General features: G+C 38.6%; 1 protein-coding gene across 1 annotated transcript in view; it reads right to left on the bottom strand.

Annotated features, from left to right (window-relative positions):
- Positions 1–1,893: 1,893 nt before the first annotated feature.
- The window catches only part of LOC127650600 (neuronal acetylcholine receptor subunit alpha-7-like), a 37,806-nt gene continuing 24,206 nt past the window's right edge, over positions 1,894–15,493 (bottom strand). Inside the window, exons 7-12 of the mRNA XM_052136111.1 lie at positions 14,989–15,183; positions 11,564–11,650; positions 10,641–10,750; positions 2,519–2,676; positions 2,339–2,392; positions 1,894–2,170 (exon numbers count right to left, since the gene is read on the bottom strand). Coding sequence (XP_051992071.1) covers positions 1,894–2,170; positions 2,339–2,392; positions 2,519–2,676; positions 10,641–10,750; positions 11,564–11,650; positions 14,989–15,183 — 881 coding nt within the window. The remainder of the gene's footprint in view (positions 2,171–2,338; positions 2,393–2,518; positions 2,677–10,640; positions 10,751–11,563; positions 11,651–14,988; positions 15,184–15,493) is intronic.

The raw sequence follows: 15,493 nt of genomic DNA on the forward strand, positions 1-15,493 counted from the left end.
TTTTTAATCATTAGTCAAGACAATTAAATGTTATAGGGAACTGTTGAAAAGAGAGAGGGAGAAAGAAACAGACGTTCACTTTAACATCATGAGCTTAGACGCATCTGCCGTAGCTCTGATATGTGGACCATTTAAATGAGACTGTGTTACACGCGGTCTATTATTGTAGTAACACAATGCCACATAACGAACCGTGACAGGTCGTTTACATGTCTCAGTCGCTTCACATGCAAGCAGGTGAATCTCAGCGCCCTCAAGAAACAAATCGGACAAACAGGACAATTTTTAAAGTCAGAATGTCTGCGGATTTATTCACTAGTGTGAATTAATTTTCATTAAGTTAGTGTTCTTGAGTCAATTACTCAACTTTAGCCACAGTTACCATGTTACCTCTGCATGTTACCTATGCTTTTTCAATTCTGTATGCTGGTGCTACTGCTATTAAAACTACATCTAGCAGCCTTAAATTAAACAACCTGGTAATTAGGTAAATAACCCAGTATCTTGCTTTAAAAGAAAAAGTTATTTATTAATTAACTTTTCAAATAATAGTTTAGATAACCAAAGCTGGTTTGTTGCACTGTTGCTATTTATATTCTGAAGATCATCTCTCCTTTCTAAAAAATCATCTAACTTTTCCTGACATTTTACAGAGTTGGTGGGCAAGGGAGGGGAAATATTCAATTCTATCCATGTCTTTGCTGACTGTCTTTGTGTCATTTCTCCAGTATTTCTCTGGGGGATTATCTCTATATCTCTTTCTCCACACACTCTCCCACATCCTATCTGAAATGTGTTTAACTTTTCTTTTTGTCTGTTTTGTGACTGCTTTTGTGAGACATGATGCGCTATTTCTCTCCAACAGTGAAGCTGTTCCTCCTCTTGCCATTAATGTTGCTGAGTCTCACTTACCCCCAACTGCCTCATCCATATGTCTCTGTCCATCCTGTGTAATCCCCCTATCATTCCTTAATTTTCTTATCCAGTTGTCTGATCAAGTTCTACAGCCCATCCTTCTTTCATTTTGTGCTGACTGTCTCTTTTTCTAATACACTCCTTCTGTTTCGTTTTGTCTTTCAATACATTTGTTTTACTCTTCCCTCTTCTTCCTGTGATGCCCAAACCTCTGCATCGGTCTCTATCTCTGCCCATGTCAGGGGTATTCCAGCTTTCACTTCTACTGTGTCTCTTCATGATCTTAGCCTCTTAAACCCTGCAGCCAGTACTGGTGTAGTTCTTCTACTCTTCTCTATGTGGTGCCTGTCCCTGTAACAAAACTTTTCAATATTTTTTTTTTTTAGATTAGGGTGTTTAATTTGGGTTAATATCAGCCATATTGATGACATTTCTTCCTTATTTTATGTTCCTCCCCTCCCTCATTGGGAGTGCCACCTACTCATCGATGAATATACCAAAATATATTTTGACATTTTAGAGAAGTTGAAAATTGTTGGACTGACACTAAAGTCACTAAATGTTGAGAACAATGTCTGCCCATTACCCAGAGGTTCATGTCAGGTTATGAAACAGCTGAAAGGTCATTATAATTTTCACATTTTAATGTTTTGTTTTTCATTTATTTCATATCTTAACTTAAGTCTAGAACATCTTTCAATAACGAACCAAACATCCTCTTCATTTACAAACACCTTATGGTGAAGGTCTTTAGCGTTCCATAAACATCATAGTTCATTGAGTTCACTGAGATGTTTAAATGGGCCTTAAATGTCCTGAGTACAAGGCCATCAGCCAATCAGGAGCTTTTTCTTTCCAGGCCTCAGGATTCTACATTATTCCACAGTTTAAAAAAAAAAAAAAAAAGGTGAGTCACTGTTTTAGGGAGTTGGATATATCCCATTTACGGTCAAACCCATGCTTCCCAAACAAGTCAAATCAGATGAAATCCTTGGAAACTGCCTCCACAAAGTTAGGTGCGGCCATAAGAATGGAGATGGTGCAGATGATGTTGAAAACACTGAACGCTACCAGACAAAGTCGATCGATTACAGCTGCTGCAAACTTCCATTGTTCAGCCACACTCTCATTCTCATCCTGTCCACGGAATCTATCGGCAACGTAACGCACCTCATCTAAAATTGCCTGAAGCTGTGGGTCTCCTCCACCGCTGGTTCCCGAACAAGAGCAGCCGCCTCCACCACCAGACACCGTGCTCGGACATCCCGTGGCCTCCAGATTGGGCGTTGGATGTGATGGAGGGCTGCCGAACTGTGAGGGTAGGTGAGGTGGTGGGCTGGAGCCAACCACTGGGGGTGACACTACAGCAGGACGTGGACCACCTGACATGCTGTTTCTTTGCACTGACTCAGTCAGCAAGGACGGTGGTGAGGCCTCGTCCAGACTGGAAAATCCGATATAGAGTAGATTGCCATTGTTGTTGGCACTGTTGGTCTGGTTGTGGAGATGGTGGGTGTGTCCAGCTGCGGCTGCAGCTTGAAGGAGGCTATGGGGATGAAGCGGATGGAGCGTAGAAGACATGTGGTGGTGATGGAGGTCTGCAGAAGCAGAACCGGGTGCATTTGGAAGGCTGCCGCTCTGGGAACCTGAAGAACAACGGCGTAAGTGAGGGGCGCAAGGAGGACGCTCAGGGTCTTCACCCTCACCGGGACGCTTCATGCGCAAAAACCAGGCCACCCACTGGAGCAAGACTAGCTGAACCTAAGAGAAGGTAGATGGAGAGGGAGAAATCTGTATAAGAGAAGGTAAACCTTCAATGAGGGTTTGGGAAATATACAGATTTTCTCAGTAAACAACATAAGCTTTTAATAGTAAAAGTGGAATCCCTTTAAACAAAGTGTTAACTTATGCTTGGTGAGCAAGGAAGCATGCATTTTACAATAGTGCCTCAAGCTGTTTTGAACTGCATATTGCTTATGCATTACACATACTGTCAAAACAAATGGTTAGATTAACTCTAGATCTGGAACTAGATCTGCACAGGAAATAAATGCTAGCAAAAGAATCTGAGATATTATGTGCCAAGCACTAGCTAGCATCTGCTTAATCAAGAGAACAGAAAGTTTTAGGAAAGGATTTGTAACAGAAAGAACCATGATGCTGTGAGAGATATGGAGTGGTGGTGGCATAGTGGGCTAAAGCACTAAACTGTTAAACAGAAGGTTGTTGGTTCGAACCCCACAGTCAACACCATTGTGTCCTTGAGCAAGGCACTTAACTCAAGGTTGCTCCGGGCATTGTCCCTATAATAAGGGCTCAGCTTTGGATAAAAGTGTCTGCCAAATGCATAAATGTAAATGTAATGTAGAAATGAGATAAAGAGGTGACCAGATGGAATTATTCAGTTGCACTGCCAAGTCCTGGCCAAGGCAACACATAAAGCATGGCAAAAATCTATGACTAGTGGGGTTGGCAGTGCTATCAACCACAGAAGAACTAGGCCCATCTTTACACTTAATTTTGGTGTATTAAAGTTCAGTCTATCACAATGACAAGTTGATGTATGCATGCAGTATAAACAAAGTGTGTCCTCTTTGTACACGTATACAGGGACAGTCCCCCAGGAGCAATATGAGGTTAAGTGTCTTACTTAAATCAAACTATGGTAGCTCATGGCTTGCTTCTTATTGGGCTCAAACTTCCAGGGCTCAAACCTTTAGACAGTATCCCCTTTGTTATGTTTTGGATACCTATTATCTATAAGCGATTTCTTCTCTCAACTTGTTATTGAACTGCATCACTTTTAATACTTTTTTATATATACTGCTAAGCTTTGCACTTTCAAGTTGTTCAGTGGAAAAGAGTTCCATTTTGAGTTCCTTTGATTCCTGGTTCTGGTGTACATGTATTGGGTGTAAATGTTCCTATAAGCAGGTTGACCCATGGATATAAGTTGTGTTAGTGTTGCTTGCAAAGGCTAACATCACAATTGCTATTGCTCATACTTTAACTCTAAGAACAGAAACATACATTGTGCAAGTACGAGTACACAGATGTGAGTGCTTGGCCAACGCACGGTCCGGTATAACATACATAAATGTGCATTATTGCGTTACTGTGGCTGTAACAAACCTCATTACTCAAGGGGGCGATATAGTTACCTTCAAAAGTATGTGCCATTAAACTGTATTTGCTATTATTCTGGTAAGTAGCTATACATATATTGACTTTACGTTACTTGCCCAGCAAATTATTTTCTGTAGCTAAATCAATATGCTTCACCATGACAGTAATTGACCAGGGGCAGGTTTACGATTTATGATGCCCCAAGCAACAACCTGGGGCCCCATTTAGAAAAGTTTTGCTTAAAAATGACATAACATTTATTTTAAATAATAATTTAAAATTCATTCATCAGCCTCTGTAGCCAAGTACATTCAAAATGTTTAATGAAATAAAAATCTAGTTAAAGAAAATTAATGCATGTTTTTCCACAATACACTGATAAAAAGCAATATTTACCTACAAATATTTTTACAAAAATCTTTTTTATTTTTGAATGAACAGGGTGCACAAAACCTACTACTTCACTAACATTTTGGAAATTGGTTATTTATTATTATTATAACCCAACAATGATTTATTGTTGTCTAGTTTGTCATTATAATATGATACAGTATTACTATTATTACTTTGAGGATTTGTTATATTAGTCTAGGTCCTGGGTAAGATTTGTATGCACTTCATTTAGCGGAGAATATCTCAACTGTTATAGACTAATATGACCCCATTGAACAACATGGGATGTGTGCCAAAATCTCTAACCGGGACGAAAGTCCTGAAAATGACCACAATAGGTGACACTAATACCATACTACAAGTGAATGGGACTTTTTTTTTTATCTTTATAGATATTCTAATACATTTCTACCAGTTTAATCTTCATATTAAGAGAAATACTTTTTGTATTACACTTTGTCTTAAAAATAAAATAAAATATGCAAATTAGGCAATATCTCATTAAATATGCATACATATAACCACTTGAAGCTACAGATTTTCTGAGGTGATCACAATGTTTACAATGACCATGTAGTGTAAGTGTAAGAATGGAGGGGGTGGGGGGTTGTGCTCTATTGAATGGAAAATTATAAATACAAATGTATACAAACACTGGACTTTTTTAAAAGAAAGAAAACAAGCATTTGATTAATATACATACATTTTATATCCAACCTTGCTATTATCATTGGAACGTTAACTTAAAGTGAAAAATACAAAACAACAGGTTTATTCCCTGTTTTGCAAGGTAAAACTTTCACAACAGAGTCCAGGTATGGGGATGATGATGAGAGCTCATTCAGTGATAGGATTTTTACAACTATTGCCTTCCTTGCATTTGCAGTACTTGCAACAACGGATACCAGCTACCCGACAGGGACACCCATCCTTGTGTGCACACTTGCCACACGAGCAGGGATCTGGCAAACCTTCAGGTTTTGAGATTACAAACTCAGGGACTAATAAATGCCCTAATATGGGCAGTGGTGGCTCAGCGGTTAAGGCTCTGGGTTACTGATCAGAAGGTCGTGGGTTCAAGCCCCAACACCACCAAGACACCACTGTTGGGCCCTTGAGCAAGGCCCTTGAACCTATCTGCTCCAGGGGCGCCGTATCATGGCTGACCCTGCACTCTGACCCCAGCTTAGCTGGGATATGTGAAAAATAAATAATTTCACCATGTATATGCAGAAATGTATGTATAATGTGTGACAATTGGTCAAATTAAATTAAAATTAAATAAACTGCCTTTTCTTACAAAACCATAAGCATCTGCTTTTAAGATCGAGGTGGCGTCTGTAAATGGTGCTTGGACCCAAAGCTGCTGTTGATAATAGGCTCTTTGTATATGTTTTCTTGCATTAGTTGAGGTGCAAGCGGTCCTCTCAAAGTCCATCTTAAGGGCATTACTATCGAACGCAGCAATGCGCAGGTCGTCAAATGTCTCCATGTCCGTTGATGGTTTGAGACATTTGACCAAGAATGTTTCCGCCATTTGTATTGCACTCTCTGTTAGCTGTGGACAGTTGAAATTGAGAATCAGAGAAGAGTTGTCTGGTTTGCGGACAGTGTTCAGAGCTGCAAGTTTGGTTGATATTTTGCTGGTTGTATCGCACCCAGTCAGCGCATGTAGTGCTGGGAGACACTGTGTGAGCTCGTCTCCCAGCGCTATGCAGATATCATGAAGTGGTAATATTGATCTTTTCACTCCTGAGTTGTGGATGAGCCAGAGCTCTTGGAGGCCAAGATTTCTCCAATTGACTGTTATGTGGTATAATAGGCACACAAAGACATCTGTGTCACCTGATGACAGTGTCAGTGATGTAGATCCTGTACGGTGACTTAAAATGTCCTGCACATGGAACATCATCCTGTCATCAGCTTCCTCGTGTGTGCAGTTGAGCCGAGGGAATGGAGTAGCACTGACACAATCCATGCCTGTGGTGATATACCAAGGTATTGTGGTTTGGTGCCTTTGTAATTGGTGGTCAGCCACTCAACATAGAATGCCTGAAAAGCAGTTTTGCTAATGGAAGATGACCAAAAGTTCTCTAATACCACTGGAACATTTTGGTTTGGTGATATCACATCAAGGACAACCATGTTTTTTGATTTTCCTCTTCTCTCCCTCTCTCCATGTTTGATGCTGTCCTCTGTGTAAGTGTCAAAAACGATATGGATCTCATCACAGCTGCCTCCAGCTTTGGTGACCATAAATGTCAAAGCAATAGCAAAGTCATGGAATGTCTTGACGGGTGGATCAAGTTTCTTTAAGGAGACCTTTCTCACCAGTGCCATGAAGTCGATAATGATTGCGTGTGTTTGCGGGGGGGTATCTGGACCTTTTTTATCTATTTGTGGACACAACTTCAGCAGCTCAGTCCCAAGTTGTGATTTGGCACTCTTCCTCAAGTAACCATCTTTGTCAACCAAGAAGAATGCAGAGTTGGTGATCTCATGCTGGAGTAGCTCCTCAACTGTGAACCCCCGGTGACACCCATAGTCAATAAACATGAGAGCTTTGATTGTCTCATCTTTGATGTCTGCTTTGGAAGCCAAATTCAAGGTGGTCTTTGGCGAAGTAAACTTGACTTTACAAATTTTTGAGTGTATCGATATCGACTTATTTCTGAGTCGATCATTGATAAATTTAGCACAAGCAGCACTGCCCTCTGTGATCCAGCACAACAACTTGTCTACATTTATGTTGGTCACAATTTCTCCAGTGAGAACATTCTTAAGCATCACCTGGTCTCGTAGAGGACTGCATACCTTCAGGAGATATTCCTCTATGTCTAGCACCATCTTTACTATTTTAGTTGTAGTGCTCGGGTTGAAGTCATGATGAAGTGAGAGTTCTCCTCCAACATCGTCCCTCATCTCAAGGAGATCAACATACTGGTCTTTTTTATGCTTGATGATTCCCCAAAGAGCTACTGCTTCCTTCTTCCTGGTGACCCCAATTATCCCTCCACTCACTTTGGCAGGCCGATTGTAACACTGCTCTAGTGCCTGGTCAAATGGCACTCCACTACCTTTCTTGGTGGTGTTCACAACAAATTCACCATTTATGTATGAGCCGTAGAGGAGTGGGAACTTCTCCTTGAATTGATAGCAGTCCTGCAGGAATAATGGTGTCCATCGACAGTAGTTTGTTCTCCCAAAAAAGAAGAACAGTGAAGTTGCCCTCTCCATTGCACTGAGGTAGAGAATCCAGTCTCCAGAGTGCAGAGAATTGGTCAGATCCCTCAATATTGGGAATAGGTCAGAAACATATGTGTTCCAGTAATTAAAGGACTGGGACTGCAATGCCCGTTCCTTAAGGTAGACTTGAAAGGCTGCATTGATGGTGTCAGAAAGCTCCTTTTTGGTGTTCCATTCTTCATCTGTGGGCTCTTTGGACTGCCAGTTGACCTGCAGTGCCTCTAGCTCTGTTTTTTTCTCAGAGTATTTGGAGAGGAATGCTTCCAAGATCATAGATGTGAGGACCTCGTGTATCATTGAATGGGCAGTGCGGGCCCTAGCATAGTGAGAACCGGATATCACGGTCTTAATGACATCAGTACCACTCTGTTTAAAACACTAGCAGCTAGCTAGTTAACAAACTGTAGTTAGCTAGATACAATACACACCAAATTAAATATAAAACTGATACAAATTCATTATAATTATTTAAATACACAAAATTACAACTCAAATGATAATGACACGTACTGTAAGTGTACACGCCAACACAAAGAATAAAGAGTAGATTTCCTTACTTTTCTTGATCTCAAGTCATCTTGCTTGACAGCCATGTGCTCTGCTATGACCTCAGGTCACTATGGCTACCAAGTAAACTTTTGTCCAAAAAAAAGTTGGAGTTGATGACGTGATGACAGCAATATTTAGAATAGGTAGAAAATGTAAGCTTTTAAAGTTTAGGTTAATAAATAACTGGGAATTCCTGTATGTTGGTAGTTGCATGTAATAGGTTGACTGTTTTTTAGCCATTTTCTTTATATCAAATCAGAATGCTTACACTCTTCTATGACCTTATAATCATGGTCATTGTGAACATTGTGATCACCTCAGAAAATATGTAGCTTCAAGGGTTTATATGAATGCATATTTAATGAGATATTGCCTCATTTGCATATTTTATTTTATTTTTTAGACAAAGTGTAATACAAAAAGTTTTTCTCTTAATATGAAGATTAATCTGGTAGAAATGTATGAGAATATCTATAAAGGGAAGAAAAAGTCCCATTCACCTGTAGTGTCATTATAGGGTCACCTATTGTGGTCATTTTCAGGACTTTCGTCCCGGTTAGAGATTTTGGCACACATCCCACGTTGTTCAATGGAGTCATATTAGTCTATAACAGTTGAGATATTCTCCGCTAAATGAAGTGCATACAAATCTTACCCAGGACCTCTACTATATACAGTAGTAATATATTTCAGTCTTATTTACTTCACTGTCACCTGGAGGCTGCAGTGTATTTTTCAACATGTTGCAAAAGGCAATGTTTTATGTAAGCATCGTAGGCAACATTCATCACAGGATTGTGACAATACACATACAAGGCACGGCGGCCCCTAAGAACACTAGAGCAGAAGAAGAAAAAAAAATTGCTGTTTATCAAGCATTGAAACTTTGCTTTGGGCAGAACAATCTGGAATCATTTATAAAATTGTAACAGTCACCTCTTTGCAACCTGAACCAAAATCTTTGTGACACATGCACTAAAAACCATCAAGATGCAGCACAACGAATGAAACAGAACGCATGTGTCTCGACATGTGTTTTTGAGACCTGATGTACATTTAACTTGACACAGTGTCGAAAAACGTGCCAGTCCTGTGTGAGACAATGAAGAAATAGTGAAACACGGTGCAGCAGTCAAGGATGTTCGCCCTGTGAGTGTTTACAAAGGAAAACAATGGAAAAACAGAGCACATGCACACAAAGATATGTTCGGTGTGAACGGCCCCTAACTCATTCGTTCGCGCATATCTGTGAGTGAGAGTGCATGGGTGAAACAAGTTCCGAAGGCCTGTATATTTTTCCGTAAATTACAAAGCCGAACTCGATTTCCTACTTGAAATACAGATCCGAACCCAATGGGCCTCTAACATGAACCACTCTTAGAGCACTGACAACAGCGTATTTGTGCATGTACCCAGAACAACATGTCACCCCTCAAGCATTTTTTTGCAGAGCTTTCCTACTGGGACACCAGATGAGGATTATTGATAAGGAATAAAAAATTGGCAACTATCGGCACATCATTTTTGCCAATAACCGAAAGTGCCAAAAGCAACTATTGGCACCAGTTAATTGGTAAAACCAATATATCGGTCTACCTCTTCTAACAACCACACAGAACACTTGAATGGAGGTGGGCTCATTGACTTGGACCCTTGTTCCCCAGACAAATCTTAGCACCATTAGGACAGACACATTGGAAATATTGGTAAAATTGTCAGGCCAACTGCAACTCCAATTTTCTGCAAAAACAAAAACATTTGTCAAAATCTAGATGTGCTGTGATGTGAAATTGACAAAGTTTCCAGAGAAAATATAACTAATAATATCAGTGTCCTCTCGTTCTTGGGATTGGGAGTGAATGGGATTTGATCAGCAGGACTGGGGCACATCAGCTGAGCTGCTAACTGGCTTACAGAATGCTGAAATACGGTCATTCATCAGCATGGACAGATTGCAGATCTATATCCATCTGCATCCCATTTACTCATTTAATCCCCTTCTGTAAGCTTTATCTCTATTTCATTGAAACTGTAAATTACTGCTTTCAGTGCTACCGACAAAATGAGTAAATGATAAAAATGTGTTTAGGACAGATGAAGGCATTTGTACATTTAGGCACCCCATGGGACATTAAGGCTTTGTTCACACTGCAAACAAATCCGATTTGTCTTTCAAATCCATTCTTAAGGGCTGAATGTCTATATTATAATTTATCAAATGATGAAATCTGATCCATTTGTTCAGACAGAGTAGTCAGTATCAGGTGTATTAGTTGTTATAGTAATGCAAGCACAGCCTAAAAACACCAAATGGATTTGACTCAGAACAAAACCTAATTCTGAGTATGTGTATGTATGTATGTATGTGTGTGTGTGTGTGTGTGTGTGTGTGTGTGTGTGTGTAGACGTACCCATTTGGGCATGGTCCCTCCGTTGGGGTCATGATGATGGTACTGCAGCACAACCACCGTTGCAATAACTGACATTCCAACAATGATCATTATACTGGCAAAGTACTGCCCTGAGACACACAGAGAGGAATAGAAAGAGAATATGGTATGTATAAACCTTCAAATTATTACTCAGTAGAATCGCTACTTTTATCACCCAGCCACGTCGGTACAAACCAGGGCAAAATGTAACAGAGGCGCAATGATTATAAAAGAGTGATGCAAGAAAGGAATGAGGGAAAAACAGATGAGTGAACCAAAAACCTCATAATAAAGTAGAGAGAGAAACAGACAGCAGAGACAAAGAGCTCTGGATGAACACTTCCTACAAACGCATTTCTGCAGATTACATCTTGTTGGTATCTGTGGGCTTATAAACCAGACTGCTGATAGCAAAAGAAAATGTGGGAAGGCTTTTTTCCCCTGGAGGATTGTATCTAGTGTATCTGGTCAGTTTAATTTTTATTTTTCTCCTGCTTCATCTGTCCTACCCTGCCCATCATTTCCAGTTAACATGCTTTTACGATTCATGGTGCAAATTACTATGAGAGGCCGAGATTGTGGTTGCCAAGACCAGCGCTTTTGGCCATGATACAAAACAGTGGACACTTTATTCAGTCGTACACTGTTTGTGGATCAGGGCACATTCAAAAGCTACATCCACAATCCCCACATTTTATAACTCATAAAAAATTAAATATCAAAGTCTTAAATACAAACTAAGCCATGTGCCATTATGTATGTCTGGACTTTGCAAATGAACTGTGTGAGGCTGAATCATGCTACAATAATTACTTAAAGATATTGTATAATACACACAGAAAAGCGTATACATGCATACAAATGTGTTTCAAATGGCACAAGCATGGCAAAGTATGCTTTACCTATTAGCGGGATGGAGTCTGAGGTTGCTGGCATGATCTCTGCCACCAATAACATGAAGACTGTTAACGAGAGTAGCACAGTAATACCTGTGAATGGGTATAAAACAAAAGAAATGCATGAGACTGCATGATGTAAACGTGCAACTGTGGATACATTATGACAAATTAGTGACTAGACCAATAAATTAGCCTGGCAAATCAATTACCTGATATTTGGCTAATCCACAATGACTAATAACATGCCCACACTTCCAATTAACAAATTGATTAGTTAAAAAAATCTTCTAATGTCTTTGCAAATGGATAATGCACATTTTCTGAATATTTAAAGTGAACAAAATGAATAAAGAAAAGAAAATAGCCATTCTATTTTGTTATTATATTATTGTAATGTATAGAGTGTATATTGCCCATGTCGGTTAATCACTAAAATAAATGCACAGTATAATATAGCATTGCTATTTACATAAGGCATTGGCATTGTCTATGTACAGCCAGCATAAGATACACAAACACAGCTTCTGATTGGACGTAACTCATCTTGACAGAATTTGATTGGATCTAATTGGACAGCAGTGCTGGGCTTGATGAAGCGATACATAAAGTGAATTACATCAGGCCATTTCTCTTCCTCAATTGCTCTTTGGTTCAGTTCAAGTCATCTCCCTCCCTCTCCTGCTGCTATCCATCTACACCCCCCCCCACACACACACACACACACAATCCATCCATCTCCATCTGCTGTTTAAAATCTGCTTCCTCTCACTTCCTCTTTCATATCTTTTGCTTAGATTTATAAGTGCTCTCTTTGCATAATAGACACTAAAATGGTCACAAATAGAGCACCAAATGATCTTGACTGAATTCATCATTTGGATACATTCTTAAAAAAACACTCTTGGCTGTAAATAAATGTTACCAGAAAAACTCTTTTCTTAGGCCACATCCACACTAATAATTTTTTTTTGTTTGTTTGTTTTTTTTTATAGTTTTCACTATCCTTATTTCATTGTTTCCAAAGTATGCAGTAATTGAGAGTGTTTTCTAAATGTGTGAAAAACTTAACTCCACATAAGCTCAATCAACTGCATTTGTTGCATAATGTTGATTACCACAAAAACAAAAATGCAAAAAAATTATAATAAAAGTAAAAATGTAGGTTACTGTGAGGCACTTACAATGGTAGTGAAGGGGGGTTTAAAGCAGAAGTGGGGAATGTCCGGCCTCAGGACCGTATAAGACCATTTTACCTGGTCTGAGGCCATTTGTGAAATCATTTGAACAGCAAAAACATTGCCTTGATTCTATTTACTGCAAAAACAAATGTGATAAATAACAGCGTAAAAACATGTATGATAGAAAGACCTTTTTAACTGTCTTTCTTGGTGCGTAAGCACGTAATGGAATGCTTACGTTAATTTCAACCCACAATCAGAAATAGCAAGCAATTGTATGGCCCGCAAATAATTTACTGAAATGGCCCTTAATAGGAAAAAGGCTCCCCACCCCTAGTTTAAAGGCAGAAATGTAAAGCTTGTAATTTTATAAAAGCACTTGCATTAAATCTTCTGATAAAACTTGTGTGTTATTTTAGCTGTAAAGTTGTTTAAATCGTCATTTACTAGGGTAACAGGGTTTAGGGTGTTACGTTAGGAACCTAAAGAAAAGGTTTGTAAGTTATTTTATCCCACTTATATCATGTTTACATGCATGATGTTTACATGGCAGATGGGGAGAAAACAGTCATTATTTTTGCGCAAAAATTAAACACATCTCCTTAAACGTCTTATGAAAAATGTGTATATTAGCTTCAACTATTCAATAACTAGGCCCAAATATTTTGTCTGTCAATAACATTTCAATATTTCAGCTCTGGTTCCTGGAAAATGCAATGCATTATTTCTCTCTCTTGGACACACATTGACTCTCCCCTGCTTAAATGACATCAATAGATTAATTGCCCATATGAGTGTACAGCAAAACACTTCCCTTCACCCTAGTTGCAGTGATATGCACTCTTGAATTGAGGAAATTGACTTTTTCTTTCTCTTTAGTTGCTCGAAGACATTCTGGGTTTTTTTCTCCTCTCAAAAAACAGAGTTCATATCATCTTTTGTTTTATTTACCAAGAGTTTAGTTGATATTACACAGTCCGTACACTTTGTTTTAGTGTCAAGACCTTGAAAAGTAGTGCTGCAAAATTCTATTTTCACTTCTAAAATAGCACTGAAAGTGAAAGATGCAGGAAGTTTTTCGTTTAAAATCTAGTCTAGATGACATTTATGCATTTGGCAGATGCTTTTATCCAAAGTGACTTCCCATCATAGTCTCGTGACAATCTGTAATAATTTCGTAAAATATGACAAAACCATAAAATATCATTGGACTTGACAAAAAGGTGCGATATTTATTTCCATAGAGACCAACTAATCAACAAACAGAATTTTAAATTGATGTATTACAGACATACATTTTTGGCTAGCCGACAATCTAACACTTTAAGAAAATAAACGTGATGAAAGAATAATTTCTTTTTTTCGTAGTACAAAATCATTACTTTCCTTTTACTATCATGGTAACGTTTAGGTTTGGCGTTAATCTTAAGAAAAATTGTGAGAACGCTCATTCAAAAACCTCGATCCATGGTACACAATTGTCATTTTCCTTTTAAAATCATGGTTAGCGTTAAGCTTTGGGTTGGCGGTTAAACTTAGGAAAAATCGTAATAACATTACTTCCATAGATAACATAAATGAACCAATGAACAAAGTCATACTTATTTGGATGCTTTTTATGATTTTGCCATTTTGTACTATTATTTTGACCTCACATGATTGAAGTCGCTCTTTATTGAGTAAAATCTCTAATGATTTTTCTTTTAATCTCTATAAATATTACCAGAAATGACCAACATCAACCAGTGAGAAACCATGAAGAACCAGCTACCATGAGAAGTTTTAGCTGGATTTTCCAGCAGGTTTGTAATGTTCAAAACTATTTATTAACTTTAATATATGATAAATTTTTAATGAATAACATTTTTATTTAAAATAAAATGGAAATTTCCATTTGCTCAGCTCTAAAACATTATAATGGCTAGAAATCTCTCTTTGCAATTTCAAGTTCTATAAAATTATTTATAAAAATCCTTTTCCAGTAATCATAAATAACTGGAGGTCATGGAAAATCATTGGTCAGAAGTTGTGGGAACCCTGCCTGGGAATCAAATAACCTTGATTTTGCAAGTTACAAGAATTTAAAACTACTGTTCTCTTCACTTTTGACATATAACATAACCTAACTCCAAAAATTTACAAAATCTTGACGCCAGTTCTACTTTATCTTCTCTCGAAAAAGTTGTCATTCCATTCCTGAAAGAAATTTCCTTTTCACTTTCTCTGATCTCTATTTTTCTTTTGGAATACCTAGTGAGATCTTCTCTCCAGAGTCAGCAGGCAGCACGAAGATAAGCAGTGTCATGGATGAGAGGAGAACGCAAGGAATGAGTAGATTCAAGGCGTAGTAGAGTGTCCGTCTGCGGATGGTCACCACAAATGTCACGTCTGGAAACGGCTCCTTACAACAGTCATAGTACAGCTCATTTCTCATCCCTGGAACACCTGATTAGGAACAGCACAAGAAGAAAATAATGAGGTATGTTTATACAGCTATACTTGTTTCTGTGGAGTGGTGGTCTCATTGAAGAGATGCTCTTGTCCTCAAGAGATGCCAGTGCTGCTCTTCCACCTTTGATCTACTTCCAAAAAATAAATAAAAAATCCTAATCAGCAGTTGCAAGCCAGAGGCAAGCTCTTCCCCAGCATCATGCTTTTGTCTGAAAATCATTAGAGATATTTTCCAAAGTTTTTTTCTCTCTTTCCTCAACATCTAAAGAACTTTCTTTTTAATTAAAGAAATAATATTTCATCG

This window comes from Xyrauchen texanus, chromosome 10 (genome assembly GCF_025860055.1).
Source record: "Xyrauchen texanus isolate HMW12.3.18 chromosome 10, RBS_HiC_50CHRs, whole genome shotgun sequence".
Taxonomy (NCBI): domain Eukaryota; kingdom Metazoa; phylum Chordata; class Actinopteri; order Cypriniformes; family Catostomidae; genus Xyrauchen; species Xyrauchen texanus.